Below are 16,225 nucleotides of genomic sequence, written 5' to 3' on the forward strand. Positions count from 1 at the left end.
AATAAGTTATTTGGAAAATAAAGCACAGTTTCGTCATTAACAAATAAAAAGTATTTTTAAATAAAATATATTTAATTACATTGTATTAGATTGTATCCTTTCGTTGGGTGAGAATTGTAAGAAAGATCAATTACTAAGTAAATAACTTCAATTTTATTATTATACGTCAAACTGTTAAACATAATTATTAGTTGTTAAAATATTATTATTTACACACTCAGAAAAAAAAAAAGTATATTTAAAAAAAAAAACTTTTGCCCCTCTCTATGGAACTTTCGAGATCCAGCTACGTCACATCCGGTTAGACAGCCGGGCTCCAGAAAGTTCTTCCACCAACAGCTGCTATATAAGTCAGAAACCGACGTGTTTGTCCGAACTGGTCAAGTGACAAACCTTCGCTGGGCGGGAGTTAAACTAAATAAAACAGGTATGTTGAGCGAAGCGATTTATCCGTTGAGTTACCGGGAAGTTGCGTCGGTAGTTACTGTGTAACACGTGTAAGGATTGTGTTCACGGCAGCGTGAGAATAAAATCCTCTGTTCGTGCTTTAAAGGTTGACGTTTTTTTCCTTTTATTTATCAACCTGTTTTTGTTCATTTAGATTTCAACATGGTGCACGAAACCGGCTTCTACGACCTGCTGGGTGTGAACCCCAAAGCCTCCGCGGACGAGATCAAGAAAGCCTACAGAAAATTGGCCCTCAAGTACCACCCGGACAAGAACCCCAGCGAGGGAGAGAGGGTGAGTGGACCCCCGTGTGTGGACCCCAGTGTATGGACCCCCGTGTATGGACTCTCTAATTTTAGCTTTGTGTCTCCTGTTACTGATATACTGAGAAGTGACATTTGAGAAGAAGTGGTTGAGTAATCACTGGTGACGAAGGAAAATACATCAATGTTAAGGTTAATAAAGATCATTTTTATATCAACAATATTAGATGATAATCTTATTTAAAGAGGTGCGTGTCTCTATTGGGTTTTCACAAAATCTTACCGTGTGAAAATAATCAATTTAGATGTAGTATTATCAGACAGGTCTTGTGAACATGATTAAAAAGATATAAGTATCATTATCATGTGATAAATGTTAAGAAAGTTATGGATTATTAAAACCGGTGAAAATACTAAGTAAGTAATAGTCATTTGTAAAGATCTTTCTAGACCAGGGTCACAAAGCGCTTTAACAATCAAAAACAATACACAGTTAAAATACATACTTTAAAAGGTCAAGACACAAGTCCCAGAAAATCAAGGAAAAGCCTGAACAAATAAAAATGTCTTCAGATGTTTCTTGAAGGAGTCAGTAGATCATCAAACACAGAGGAAGATCGTTCCAAAGCTTAGGAGCAACAGCCTGGAAGGATTTCTCTCCTCTGGTCCTAAACTGTGTTCAGGAACCATCAGTAGATTCTGATCCACAGACCTCAGGGCCCGAGCTGGGGTGTAAGGCTGGATCAGATCACTGATGGAAGATCTGACCATGAATAGATCTGAAAGTAAGAACCAGAATTTTAAAAATGATCCTGAAAGAAACTGGCAGCCAGTGAAGCGTTTTAAGGATCTGAGAAATGTGAGTTCTTCTACTAGAGCGGGTCAATAAAACATAAAACACAGTTACAGTTTATTTTTATTGATTTAATTCATGAAATTAGAGGAAGTGAAATTGTACTAAACATGGCTGGTCGGACTCTACTTAGGTAAGATTCAAAGTGACCAGGTGATCTGCGGGTTAAAAAAAAAAAAGGGTGAGTCGATCACTTTAAAATATACTTGGCAGACTCACAGATGAAGGTTTAACTTCTATTATTATAGGGATGACAATGAATATTTTCCTTCCCTTACATGTTTTCCATGATGAGAGGAAAGAGTTTGTACATGAAGCTCTTTTAACAGGACGTATAAAAAACAAGTTTAAATAACATTTATTCTTTATTTTTATTGGTGAGTTCTAATGATGGGACATAGACTGGTGGTTCTCAATATGCTTCTTCTATTAGAAAAAATATTACATTTAACCAGACAATGTTATGAAATGATTTGTCAATGATGACCTAACATTTTATTCCATATTTTCTGAACCATCAGTACTAAAACAAGTTCAACCTAGTTGGCTGGAAACTTACTATTTTTGTTAAAAGGATCTTACATTCTTGCCAATAATAAGCTTGAAGTAATGATTAGCAAAGGTTATTTGACTTGATGAAACTATATGTTCAGGCTGTCATTTACTTGTCAAAGAATACACTGGCTCTTAAAAACTGCTGTCACTCATCCAGTCAAACGGAACACAAGGCATCTCTTGCTATTATTAATCGTTTATTTAATCTGATTTCTACAGTTCAAGCTCATTTCTCAAGCCTACGAGGTGCTCTCGGACGCAAAGAAGAGGGACCTGTATGACCAAGGAGGGGAGCAGGCCATCAAAGAAGGCGGCATGGGTGGAGGGTCTTCGCCCATGGACATTTTCAACATGTTCTTCGGTGGCGGCGGACGGATGCAGAGGGAGAGAAAAGGTGAGAAGGCATTTAAATCGTGGTTTTATATTGATCTGGAGAAGGGGGAATAAACATCCTTTGTTTAGGTGATACCCTAAACCTGTTGAACGTTTTTTGCTGTTGTCCTGACGACAGCCTATTGTGTGACGTGGCGGAGAGATAACGTCTTTGTCAAGTTGTCTTTGGGCGTGAGCCCGAGGTAAAGAGAACCTGTTGACTGAAGATAACTTGGGTCGTGTTTGAGGCGTGCAGTCGTGACTACAGACACGTGATTGACATCGGTGATGGATATTGTTTACTTGAATGTTACCTTATAAACACAAGTTACATTTAAAAGGAAACTGAATTTGCAACCAACATTACAACATGTATTAGAAGAATTATTAGAAGAAGATTTTCATATTTTCTGTAATGATTGGTTCAGTATAATAATGTAACCAATTTCCTTTCATTCGTAGTAGGAATGCATTTTAAAATGTATTTTCCTTAACGGGTGACACAACATTGCACTCGCACTGTTCGACTTGAAACGAGCCAGAGACGGTGGTTTCAATCTTGTGTATTTCTGCTATAGTGTAAAGTAACTTTTCGCCTTTAATCAAGTTAAAGTTTTTCAAGGTCTTTTGAGCTACCTTTGGTCCCTTGGATCTTCTGGTAGATCGTAATCTACCTTCCGAGGTTCAGTTACGTCTTTAAGAATGAAAGTGTTCCTTAGACGTTGAACTCAATGTCAAAGGTCAAGATACCTGTTGTCAGGTGCAAAAGTGAAGCTTCAGGCTGGATCAGATCACTGATGTAAGGAGGAGCCTGACCATGAATAGATCTGAAAGTCAGAACCTGAATTTTAATATCCTGAAAGAAACTGGCAGCCAGTGAAGAGTTTTAAGGATCGGGGAAATGTGAGTTCTTCTACTAGAGCGGCTCAGAATTCTCACTGCAGAGTTTTGTATTAACTGCAGGTGAGAAAAATCCTACTTGTTTAGACACCAAAATAAACTGTTACAATAGTCTAAACAAGAAGACACAAATACATGATTTACAAGCTCCAGATCATGTTGTGACATCATTTTCCTAAATTTAGAGATTTTTCTCGGTTGAAACAGTTTGTGGTGAGTTTTCTGCAGTGTTGAAGTAGACACATGTCTGTCAAATACAACACCCAGGTTTCTCAGGCTCGGTTTGACAGACTGACATAAGTCACCCAAGGACTGACTCACAATGGAACCTTATCATCGGGCGCAATAACCAGAGTTTTAGTTTTGTATTGTATTTGTTTAGCTTTCATACTTGTCGACCTGAAGCTTCTCTCGTCTCTGCAGCACAGCTGACAAATTTAACTGCTTTGTTTCATTACTTTCCTCAACTGATCATGTTCTTTGGTGTGATGGATCTTTGGATCATGAATTAAGTTAGTGGTGCTGAATGTTTAATGGAAAAGCATCCGCACACATCTACATCGGTGCGTTTCTATACAGTATAAAGTTCCACAAATGAGTCCACAATTTCTTTAAAGTTGACTGTAAAGATGAATCAGTCAGTGATGACACTTCTCTCTTTCCAGGGAAGAATCTGGCTCATCAACTCAGTGTAACCCTAGAAGAGATGTACAACGGGGCCACCAGGAAACTGGCTCTTCAGAAGAACGTCATCTGTGAAAAATGTGACGGTAAGTCCTGTCTTCCAGTTAAGTGTTATTATCCAAAGGTGCGTAACTGAAGAATGTCTCATCAGGTTACGGAGGCAAGAAAGGCACCCTGGAGAAGTGTTCCACGTGTAAGGGCCGAGGGGTTCAGGTCCGCGTTCAGCAGCTGGGGCCAGGAATGATCCAGCAGATCCAGAGCATGTGCTCGGACTGCCAGGGTCAAGGCGAGTCATTCAGCTCGAAGGACCGCTGTAAGAACTGCAGCGGACACAAGGTGGAGCGCAAGAGGAAGATCCTGGAGGTCCACATCGACAAAGGTGAGGGGCCCTGGCCTCAGTGAGGAGATGAGGTCCCCGTGCAACTCCTGAAGTCTCGTCAAATCCCGCTCAGGTATGAAAGACGGCCAGAGGATCACCTTCTACGGTGAAGGAGACCAGGAGCCGGGGCTGGAGGCCGGCGACGTCATCATCGTGTTGGAAGCCAAGGACCATCCCGTGTACCAACGCAAGGACGACGACTTGATCATGAAGATGGAGATCAAACTGGTGGAGGCGCTGTGTGGCCTGAAGAAGACCATCACGACACTGGACAACAGATCCCTGGTCATCAGCACGCAGCCAGGTAAACGTCGGTCATGTACCCGTCAACGTGTCACGGTTCTTCTGGTCAATGTTCTTATCGTCCGTCTGTTCATCGAAAGGCGAAGTCATCAAGCCCAACGATATCAAGATCATCCAGAACGAGGGAATGCCCATTTACAGGAATCCATGCGAGCGAGGTCAACTTCTCATTCAGTTCCAGGTAAGTCGACCGTTTGTCTGAGCGACTCGACAAACATGGCTTCGATCAGTGCCTTTTCAATGATTTGTTTCATGAATACTCACAGTTGTGAGTACATACCAAGCTCGTGTCAAATCCTATATTTATTATGAATCTAATTTAATTAATATCTATCATTACATATTAAGAAAGTTTACAAAAAGTTTAATTCCATCAATTTTATTAGAGGTGGCAAACAGGAAGTACGATTGAACCCCTATTTCATGATTCTGGTTTATTCCATCTTTTTTGCAGTGCGTTCTGTCCAGGACTGTTTTACAAGTCTGTAAGTTCCTCTGAACTTCATGTAGGCTCTATATTTAATATTAAAGCAAAAAGGTTAACGTTGATAATTAATGTAAACGCATCATGTTCTATAACAGTGATTCCCAACCGGTGGGTCTCGCCCCCCTTGTGGGCCGCGAAGGTATTGCAAGTAGAAAATCGTTTCCAAAATGGTATCATTTTTTTTTGTGGGAGGGTGGATGTAATTATATGAAATTAAAAATAAAAATAAGTTTTAAATGTAAATTAAGTTTAAAATGATATTAAACATTTTCAAATATTCTTTTCATTATATTGTTTCCTTAGAGTATTATACATTTGACAAGGAAATGAGAACACGTTATAATATCTTCGTATTAATGGGGTCGGAGGTCGCAAAGGTTTTTGAGACTTAAAAGTGGGCAAAGGGTTCAAAAAGGTTGTGGCCACTGTTCTATAATACTATGATTTTAATTTTTAAATGATGTAAAAAAGTGTGGCTGTTGGTTTTAAAGCCTCACTGTTTAGAAATGGTGTCAGAACTAGTTCCTGTAAAAGTATATAGAGAAAGAGGAATAAACAGTGACACGTCGAGGTATTAAACTTGTACTGCAAGTGTAATTACTTGGCGACGACGGCAGTATGAACGTGACACTGTAGCCACTAACTTGCTTCACTGCCCATCTTGGTTAAGCAACTTTTAAACCCCTGAATTTCGAGTTTCCTCCGATTCAAACAGTTGTTCCTCCCGCAGCTGGAGTTCCCGGAGAAACACTGGCTCCCCGAGCATCTCATGTACCAGCTGGAGCGACTACTCCCGGACCGGGAGGACGTGATGATCACGGAGGACATGGAGGAGGTGGACCTGTGCGAGTCGGAGGAGAGGTCGCACCGGCGCAGCCACAGCAGCAGGGAGGCGTACAACGAAGACGAGCAAGGTCAAAGGTCGGAGGTGCAGTGTCAGACGCAGTGATGGAGATTGAGCGAGACGAGTCGGGGGGGCCCAAAGAAATGTTGCCTTCAAACCCCCGGAGTGGAGTTGATGATTCATAGTTACCGTTTCTGAACTTTGTCGTTTGATTCTACTTGTATTTATATTCGTCATTTTGTTTGTCCCTAAAACTGAAAAAAGGACCATTCGTATACTTTCTGTGAAGGTCAACGAGTCATCTGAATATTTTTAAATAAAAAAGGTGCGACACTTTCAGAGCTTCGTTTATTTCCTTCATTTCCTCACATGACAAGAATTAAGTTAGAAAACTGAAGATTGAAAAGTTCAGTGTTGCTTCCTTCTGAATGAACAACCTGAGGAGAGGAAAGAACAAAAGTCTGAAACCCGAACTGAGGACTTCCATGAGGCAACATTTCAACAAACCTTCCGTCAGTCTGGCTTTTCCTCCCTTCGGTTGACACAACACGGTGGAACACCCCACACACAGAACCACCGTCTGAGCATGACTGAACACCGTGGTGATCTTGTAGCAGCCTGTGATGACGACAACAGAAACATCAGAATCAGAAAAACTTATCGCCAGTGTTTTATAGGAATTATTAGTGGAATAAATGATATAACATAAATAAGCGATAGAAAAACAGAACCAAGCACCAATACGACTGCGGCGACCCAAATCTAGTTTGGTGAATTATTACTACCTACCGGGACACTTCACATCCATGAAGTAGGAGTTGGGGCTCTGGACCAGCCTCTTCTTCTTGTGCATGCGTCTCTCATGGTCGATGGGAGGGTGGAGGAAGTCTCTGGCTAACTAGAAGAAGACCAGACAGTTTTCAATACCGCTTCTTTATACTGTCTCAAACACACACACACCGTTAAACCATGATGTGTCAAGGATGGTAGAGTTGAACGAGGCGGCAGTTTTAAAATGCGTACAGAAAATAAACTATACCTTGTGAATAAAGAAGTGAGGGGAAAATATTTACAAGGGTGAATTTATGGAATAAAATCAAAGTTCTTTTAAGGTTAAGATTAAAAAGGTGTTAAGAATTTTCATGTAACCAATTCAAAGAGGTGGAATAAGTTTCTTCAAAGTGAATTAATATTATCATTCATTCATTTACTTTCTAACGCTTTATCCCTTATGGGGTCGAAGGGAGACTGGAGCCTATTCCAGTTTCATTGGGCAAGAGAAAGGGGACACCCTGGACAGGACACCAGCCTGTCGCTGGACGCAGGACGCAGGACGCAGGACACTTCTACACTTCGCAGGATCTTTCTATCTATCTATCTATCTATCTATCTATCTATCAACCTCTGTATGTTTTTGGACTGTGGGAGGAAACCGGAGTGCCAATATTAAACTATTTTAAATTATAACATTGAAAATAAATAATTTGTTTTGTAACAGGAATAAAACATTTTTATACAAAAACGTTTAAATCACATTTAAATAAATGATATTTTCATAAAGAAAATTCATGACTTATTAAACAGAAATTATTCATAAGAATGTGAAGGGTTATAAGTGACATACTACGCAGGATCAATAACAAAAAATTAACAAATACATCGATAACAAAACAGCCTCAAATAAAAGCTGAAAACTCATTACGAAGTAACATTGTTGTTTCATAGAGTTATATTATAATAATAATAATACAATTATTCCACCTTCTCAAGATACATTTAAGCTATTGTGTTGACAGTTTGCTAACCATCTAAAGCAAACATTTACCATAGACAGGCCTTACATTAACTTAAACATTAATATAACGTTTAGTAAAATGCTAAAGTTCGTCATAAAGTTTAGCTTTAGCTCCAGCACATAGACGGCGCCCACGGAGCAGCAGCGTTAGCTTGAACAAACGTGCGCCGCAACAACAACTGGTCGAGAAAAGAGACGTCAAGCGAAAAATAAGTCTCTCTGTTATATGACAACATCAACTTTTGTCAAATCATTAAATAACGTGGATCGTTATTAAACAACCATGCGGGTAAAAACGTGTCACTTACAGGCATTTCTTCTTCTTCTCTTGTCCCGCACCGAGAGTGTGTAAGAAACAGAAGGGCCACTAGTGGGAGCTAGAGAGACGAGGTAGTGCTTCTTTAAATAAACGTTTACATTTATTTTGACAAGTTGGATTATCGTTTATAATGGTCAGTGGATGTTTAAATGGGGAGTATCGAGAGAAACACGACTAGAATGAGGAACGGCCTTTTAATCCATATACTGTATATATATATATATATATATATATATATATATATATATATATATATATATATATATATATATATATATATATATATATATATATATATATATACAATTATTATAACAATGTATTCATTATATTGCAAGTAGGTTAATAGATATTATCAATATTATTACTGTCACTATTAAAGTTGTTATCATAGTGTTTTTATTTGTGTCTCTTATGCTGTTTAAATGCCCAGTAACACATTTTGCTCTTCGCAAATGGAATTAAAATTAAAAAATCCTTCCAATCCTTTAATGGAGAACGCTAAGATGAAGCTTAAATTAGCTAAAAGATAATCTATTATTAAAATATTATTTCGTATTCAAATTACGTTTTTCTTTCTTCTATTTATTAAAAAATATTTGAGCTCCTAATGCCATTTTTTAATTACTTTTTTATTACCAAAAATAGAAGATAAATGCAATTAAGATATCCTAAATATCAAGAAACCTATATTAATGAATTTTAATTTTTGTTAATTATAAGCGTGCACGTCGAAAAATACATCGACCATGATGCAACGCGGGCGCTGACGTCACGCGTGTGAGCTAGCACCGGTCTGCCGCTCCCGTGTCGCGAAGGAGACGCGAGAGAGAGAGACAGACAGAGAGAGAGAGACAGACAGCCGAGGAGCCGAAGACGGGGTCTCTCTCCACTCGGCCTTTTTTCTTATCGTCGTCGTGACTCAAGTCTCTGGTCTTTCAATGGCGAAAACCTACGACTACCTGTTCAAGTTGCTGCTGATCGGAGACAGCGGTGTAGGCAAGACATGTCTGCTGTTCAGGTTCAGCGAGGACTCCTTCAACACCACCTTCATCTCCACCATAGGTAAGGATCTGCTGCAGCCTCACGGTGGTCCTGCTCGTGGACCCGTTCACCTGTTCATCCGTCACTGACAGAAGGTGTTGTAATGAAGCAGTCATTACACGCAAGGTGTCCTCTGTGCACACGACACTGTCATGGATACACAAAAATGAACGTTTCTTTATTTTAATTTAAGGCAGATATTTAAGCTTTTTTTTTTTCTATCCCAGCTATCTGGGGCGTGAGGTGAGGACAACACAGACAACAGTTACATTCCTGAACCACTACTCTTAATTTAGCTGAGAGGCCACCTTTCCAGGGTGTCCTTGCCCCCGTGTGTGTCACGTGACAATCAAACTACACGTCTGCATCCCTTTTTTTAAATAACATTTTTGTGTCTCATTTTTGGGGAAATGAAACCTTTTATGTGACCTCTCACCTTCTTTTTTTTAACCACTTGAAGCAATATATGAAGTATTTTCTCCCACAAAATAGAAAGTATTATTTTATTTTACTTTTTACTTTTTTTGTGAAGCCTGTAAAATGTGAGTTCATAATATAAAAAGCCACAAAACTACAATATCTAATAATATTTTCATTTATTTAATATTCGAACTAGATTAAGCGAACCAAAATCTTTGTCATATTGTTATTTGTTTTTATATATATTTAACATTTATCTATCATTATAATAAGAAAACACAGGAATTTGTTGTACTTGCGTTACAAAATATAAAAATGAAATTATACCAAAGAAATAAAGAGGTTATTATAATAAAATACAGTAAATTAACAAAAAATAATAGACAGTGCCATAAAATAATGAATACAATTATGATTAAATGCATTATATTTAATTGAACAATATTCTTAATTATTAATCATTATTTCTTCCATATTGTAACCATATAATAAACTAATTCCATTTACCTAGAGCAATAATTTCCTTTTGTTCTTATTCATTTTCCCTTACACTTCAACAAAAAATATTAAATATTAAATATTATAATATTATATTCAATATTCAATTTTTTGACCTGTTTTGATTGAATATTTTTTATATTCTAACTGAATTGTTCTTTAACATTATTTTTAAGGAATCGACTTTAAGATCAGAACAATAGAGCTGGATGGGAAAAGAGTGAAGCTTCAGATCTGGTGAGTGGAAGTTTCAACATTCCCCATGAACCTCTAACAAGCTTCACGTCCTTCTCAGGGACACAGCGGGCCAGGAGAGGTTTCGAACCATCACCACGGCGTACTACAGAGGAGCTATGGTGAGGCCTCCTCCATGCGTGTGTGCGACTAGCATGTTCTGACTGTCTGTCCTTTAGGGGATCATGCTGGTCTACGACATCTGCAACGAGAAGTCGTTTGAGAACATCAAGAACTGGACCAGGAACATCGAGGAGGTGAGAGACGCTGATCATGTCGCCCTGTTGCGTCTTGAGTTCACTCGGAGGAGTCAGTAGATCATCAAACACAGAGGGAGAAGAAGATCGTTCCAAAGCTTGGAAGGATTTCTCTCCTCTAGTTCAGGAACCATCAGTAGATTCTGATCCACAGACCTCAGAGCCTGAGCTGGGGTGTAAGTCTGGATCAGATCACTGATGGAAGGTCTGACCATGAATAGATCTGAAAGTAAGAACCAGAATTTTAAAGATGATCCTGAAAGAAACTGGCAGCCAGTGAAGAGATTTAAGGATCGGAGAAATGTGAGTTCTTCTACTAGAGCGGCTCAGAATTCTCGCTGCAGAGTTTTATATCAACTGCAGGCGAGACAGATCCTTCTTGTTAAAAAGGCTCTTGTTTAAAATGTAAAAAAGCCAAGTAACTCAAAGAAAATGCTATAGCGAAGTTACATTGTAGATTTTAACACGTAATTTAATTAAAGTATTTTTTTAAATACTCAATTTCAGTAACATGTTCATTACCTTCCACCTACTTACTGTGCAAGGAAAGCGGAATACCAACACAAAATAAAATTATTTTCACCAAATATAAATTATTTATTAACTATATATTATATTTTTAATGTAGCCATTAACGCCTTAATGCTTTAAGCAAAAATTGGTTTGTAGCTAACTTTGCCAAGCTGACCTTCAATGGAAACAATTGTACTTTGAGGACATTTTTTATCAAAATAGCTTCTTTATTTCGAGCGATGGAAACCCAGAGTGAGATAGAAACAGGAAGACGCTGACATTGCACTTTTGTTCCATCTCTTAAGAAATCATTTCTACTCAAGCGATCTGCTGACCCGTCATTTCGGTCCTGACCCTCGGTCATCGAGGTCATTGACGATGACGGTAACCGTCGACCTCGACATGTAGAAACTTCCTCCAGTCGCTCGCTTGTTTTAATTCCCTTTTTATTTCTGCTGATCCTCGACAAGGCTTTCGAAAAAGTAAGTAAGTAAGTAAGTAATATTTATTGATATAGCGCTTTTCGAGACCAGGGTCACGAAGCGCTTAAACAATCAAAAAAATACTCAAAAAAGTACATACTTTAAAGATCAAGAAAGGTCACGTAGACTATAAAAAGCTGCACTTTTCAGTGTAAAGTGTCACCAGCTTGTGGCTACGATCACAGATATAAACGAGACAAACACCCCCAAAACACACGCTCCGGTAGAAGAACCTCTCATAATAAATAATTCAAACAGGAAGTATCAATGCTGCAAAGTGGTTTCGCTTCCTCACGTGGCAAACCCCCGACCCAGTGAAGTGTTGATCCGTTTGGCTAATCCCGTCCGAAACTTCCCCAGCACGCCTCGTCCGACGTGGAGAAGATGATCCTGGGCAACAAATGCGACATGACTGACAGGAGGCAGGTGTCCAAAGACCGGGGGGAGAAGGTGAGTGCTGAGTCACCGCATGTGTGCGAGTGTGGTTGGTTTGCGTCGATGAGTTCATTGAGAGGGAGTGAGATATAAATCATGTTGCTAAACAAGTTCTTGAATGTTTTTCGGGTCACAGCCTTAAGATTAAGATCAACACGGGTGACCTGAAGATAGTCAACACAACATGGTTAAAAAAAAAAGAATCATGAATTCAATAAACTCTAGTGCTGTGTCTCAAATCGCATACTTCTCTTAGTATACTAGAAGTGAGTATGCATCAGGATAGTGTACGTACTAACTAGTACGCAAATTCTCCACAGATAGTGTGTCTCAAATCAAACACTGCAGCTACGCACTAACAGGAAATGAGGCGACAGCTTCTTCTTCTACTACTATTTAACGATGCTTGCAACCAGCTGTTTGAACGCTATCGCCACCTGCTGGCAGCACGTTTTGCAAGTTTGGAAAAAGAAATAAAGAAAAAAGAATCGAAATATTCGTGAGATATTTAAGCTGGTATCAGCACCGAAGACGTGTCATCCTCCTACTGCTGCTGAAAATGCAGCTGTAAGTATATGCATATATATGCATATATATATATATGACGTAACTTCCGTTTAAAAAGTCATATATTAAGATGGCGTCCGTTTAGGGTGGTTAGTGTCAATCGAACCATACTCAGTTTTGTGGTTGTTTAGTGCGCCATGCACACTAAATTGGCGTACTAAGAATTGAGACGCACTTACGCACTAAAAATACTAGCTAAAAATCCTTTATTGGCATTTAAATGTTTTTAAATTGATGATTAGGAAGATTTTTTTTGTGAGTTTAAAATCTCGAAATAATTTCTAACTGTCACAAGTTACTTAACAAGGTAACCCAGATGCGGAAGTGAATAAAATACAACGGCTGAGGTGACAAAAAACACAATTTAATACAAAAACACAGTGCAATACAACGAACTTCCAGTGTGACGCAAGTCCTTTCTCTCAGTCCATCAACTACAATTTTAAGTCCAACAATAGTTTGGGGCGGGTGTGGCTGCAAGTCGCCAGATCCACTGGGGAAAGAGGAGAAACAAAAATGATATCCGGCTCACAGAAGAGAACAAAGAGCGCTGACAGAAAAAGTGGTCAAGAAAAACAGCGATCAACAAGAGTTCAAGAAGTCGGGCAGGAGCAAGATTGTTGCCAGGGTAACAAGGTGCCGTCGCAGAGCCAGAGAGGATTCCCGCTTTTAAGCCCACGGCAGTAGATGGCTGGTTGTGGGCAGCTGTGGTTCTCGCGGAGCACCGCTCCCGCCGACTGTCAAGAGGGAGAACGAGCAGGGCTGGAGCAGGAAACGATGATACAAAATAAAAGCCTCAAGAAGAGGGATGTGACAGGTATAATTTATTTTGTTATTTAAAAATGGTGATCACGCTAGCAGCCACGACTCTATCGTACTCATCAGCATGTGTCCGTACAAGACTCTACATTTGAAATATTTACGTTAGAAAATGTGCTTAAGCCCCGCCCACTGACATGCTTAGCTTTTCTGGAGATTAAATCTTGTTTACCATGACCACACCCACTCTGCTGTGATTGCTCAAACATGAATTTTCGTCATGCTTCATTCATCCCGGAAGTCTACACCACCAAGGGACTCGTTGTATAAACAAAGCGGGATGTGATTACGGCTGGTTGGAAGTGAAGCCACTCTTACGTTATAATGGACTCAGCTCTTGTAACCTCTCGTTCGTCAAGATTACAGACGGGGAGTACTTAAATTTCCCCTTAAATGAAAATATAGTGTCTAAAATGTATTATATTATAATATATAATTACTTTAAAATGATATCTAAACCTTTGTACATAGGTTTTATAGTATTCATTTTTTTATTTTTGGTTAATTGTCTAAGTCGTTCTTTAATTTAATTTCAAATCATATTAATAAATGAAACAGTCTTGAATCTTACTGTGGTACTGTGGTACCCTGTGGTTAGACTGTGAGTAACAAAGTTGAACGTATGTTCTTTTTTTTTCGCCACAGCTGGCGATCGATTACGGAGTCAAGTTTTTGGAAACCAGCGCCAAGTCCGGCTTGAACGTGGAAGAGGTAAGTGCGTGACGATTGGCTCGGGTCAGTCACATGATCTCAACGTTTTTCCTCCGGTGTGTGTCAGGCTTTTTATACGATCGGACGAGACATATTGCACAACCTGAACTCAAAGACCGTGAGTCGATGCTTAAAAATAACCCACGTTTGATTAAACACTCCCGACTGAAGCGTCCGTTCTCCTCCACAGACCGACAACGCCGCCGGGGCGTCTGGGAAACCTGTGAAGCTGTCGGAGAAGAAGTCGAAGAAACTGAAGATCTTCAAGTGCTCGCTCGTCTAAAAACCGACCGGGCGCTCGACTTTTACTATCCTGCTCCTCCATCGACGGCTCGGGTTCGAGTTGCTAACGGAAGCCGACGACTGGTTCGGAGCGTCATTGCACAGGATCTACGAAGAATGAAGCCTCCATTTCTGCTGAGTCAGAGGACTTTTATCAAGAGGATGCTTTTTTTTTTAAAAAACCCTCTGTTTTAATTCTCAAGTCCCAGAAAGCCAGTAGTCCAGGAAGATGTAGCATCATTTTTTTTACAGACTACCTAGTGTTCCATTTGTACACAGGTTTGATAGTCAAGCCGTGACGGTGATTGTAATTACATGTATCTCGGTGTTATTATCACGTGTGTGCCAATAAGAAGAAGAAGAAGGAGAAGAAGAAGGAGGAAAAAAAGGCAAAAGTATTTTCCGTGTCTTTTTATTTCATCATGGAGTGTAACCGTCGTGTCGTTGTTGGACTGGAGGGATGTAGCGTTGACAAGTATTTGCATGTATGCAGTCAAGCGTGATGAAGCACATTGTTACAAGACAGTGTTTTTACAGATAGTGAAGAAACATTGTTTTTTTTTTTTCTCGTCTTTGCACATTTCAATGTTTGATTTGCACTCTCGGCAGCTTCTTTTTCTCATGTTAAAACATAAAGAAAAGCTGTAATGTGAAGGATTGTCAATGTGAGCTAGTGTATGTTGCACACAGGAAAAGTAAAGATTACACAAAGTGCCGTGTTGTCGCTTTTTGATGTTGTCTCGAGAAAGGCTTTGTTTCCTTATAAAAACCTTTATTTAAAATACATATAAATTCTATTTAAAAAAAAAAAATAGTCACATCACAAGGAGGCTTCTGCACTTGAAACCCGTCACAATCTCATGGACGCACAATTAAGGCCCAAATTAACACTGACAGAACTCACCACATACAAATGTTTATTTTTGCGCAATTCTATTTGGTCAAAACTTGAGAAATGTTGCCTTTATTTTTTGTGTAGAATGAGTTGCACAACAAATTACTTCTTTTTGGCGGTTTCTTCTTTCTGTTTTACATGCAAGTTGTGTAACAATACTGCCACCTGCTGTCCGTTATCACACACCGACCTTCAGATAAAAACAGTACAATAATTTATATAGAGTTTGTGTTTCTCATTTTAGCTGGTTTAAACGTTTTTTTTCATTTTAAGCAACTTAACTAACAATAACGTCTTGATGTGTCAAGAGTCACAGACTAATATTACTTTAGGTAAAATATATATATTTGAAAATAAAACACCTTTATTGACATTTATAATGAATAGAACAGAAATTATAGATTTTTTTTAAATTTTTTTCTATCTGTACCAAGTGCTTTACAGACCGGTACCGGTCCCAAAACCGGGGGGGTTAGGAACCACTGCTCATAAAGATGATTCTATAGATAAAGAAGAGAAAAAGCACTGTAACTGTCTATGCCTCTGCCAAAGGCTGCATTCTCCAAAACACAGCAGACTATCAAATAAATAAACAACAGCCATGTAATTTAATTTAACAATTTTTTTGGCTCAATATTAAAGTTCCCAGACTAGGAAGAGCATCAAAAAATTCAAATGAACAAAAACAAAACGTGTCTCCACAGCCTTTAAAGTGGATTTTTGTTTTTGTTATTATTGTTGTTACTTTTTTTCTGAAGCGCTTGAGCAGCAGCGATGAGAAGAACAACAGCACTTACAACGAACAGCTTCTCAAGAGCGTTTTATATTTTTTAAATGTAATCATGAGCTCAGCGTTAAGCTCCAGAA

At 39.0% G+C, this 16,225-nt stretch overlaps 3 protein-coding genes across 3 annotated transcripts; 2 read left to right on the plus strand and 1 right to left on the minus strand.

The window, feature by feature from the left end:
- Nucleotides 1-281: 281 nt before the first annotated feature.
- Nucleotides 282-6,426, plus strand: dnaja (DnaJ heat shock protein family (Hsp40) member A). The gene is made up of 8 exons (XM_087798170.1): nucleotides 282-427; nucleotides 602-741; nucleotides 2,338-2,512; nucleotides 4,056-4,160; nucleotides 4,226-4,453; nucleotides 4,527-4,757; nucleotides 4,837-4,937; nucleotides 5,974-6,426. The coding sequence occupies exons 2-8, from the start codon at nucleotides 610-612 to the stop codon at nucleotides 6,190-6,192; spliced, it is 1,191 nt and encodes a 396-aa protein (XP_087654296.1). The 5' UTR covers nucleotides 282-427; nucleotides 602-609; the 3' UTR covers nucleotides 6,193-6,426.
- Nucleotides 6,418-8,241, minus strand: rps27l (ribosomal protein S27 like). Its single transcript, XM_087798173.1, has 4 exons — nucleotides 8,191-8,241; nucleotides 6,877-6,985; nucleotides 6,595-6,705; nucleotides 6,418-6,524 (listed from the first exon to the last, which is right to left on the minus strand). Exons 1-4 carry the CDS (start codon nucleotides 8,194-8,196, stop codon nucleotides 6,496-6,498), a joined length of 255 nt encoding a protein of 84 aa, XP_087654299.1. The 5' UTR covers nucleotides 8,197-8,241; the 3' UTR covers nucleotides 6,418-6,495.
- A 778-nt stretch (nucleotides 8,242-9,019) lies between these two features.
- Nucleotides 9,020-15,177, plus strand: LOC148073560 (ras-related protein Rab-8B). The gene is made up of 8 exons (XM_087798171.1): nucleotides 9,020-9,266; nucleotides 10,340-10,400; nucleotides 10,459-10,519; nucleotides 10,577-10,654; nucleotides 12,010-12,099; nucleotides 14,116-14,181; nucleotides 14,249-14,299; nucleotides 14,372-15,177. The coding sequence occupies exons 1-8, from the start codon at nucleotides 9,143-9,145 to the stop codon at nucleotides 14,462-14,464; spliced, it is 624 nt and encodes a 207-aa protein (XP_087654297.1). The 5' UTR covers nucleotides 9,020-9,142; the 3' UTR covers nucleotides 14,465-15,177.
- Nucleotides 15,178-16,225: the final 1,048 nt, after the last annotated feature.

This window comes from Callionymus lyra, chromosome 8, assembly GCF_982586985.1.
Source record: "Callionymus lyra chromosome 8, fCalLyr1.hap1.1, whole genome shotgun sequence".
Lineage (NCBI taxonomy): Eukaryota > Metazoa > Chordata > Actinopteri > Syngnathiformes > Callionymidae > Callionymus > Callionymus lyra.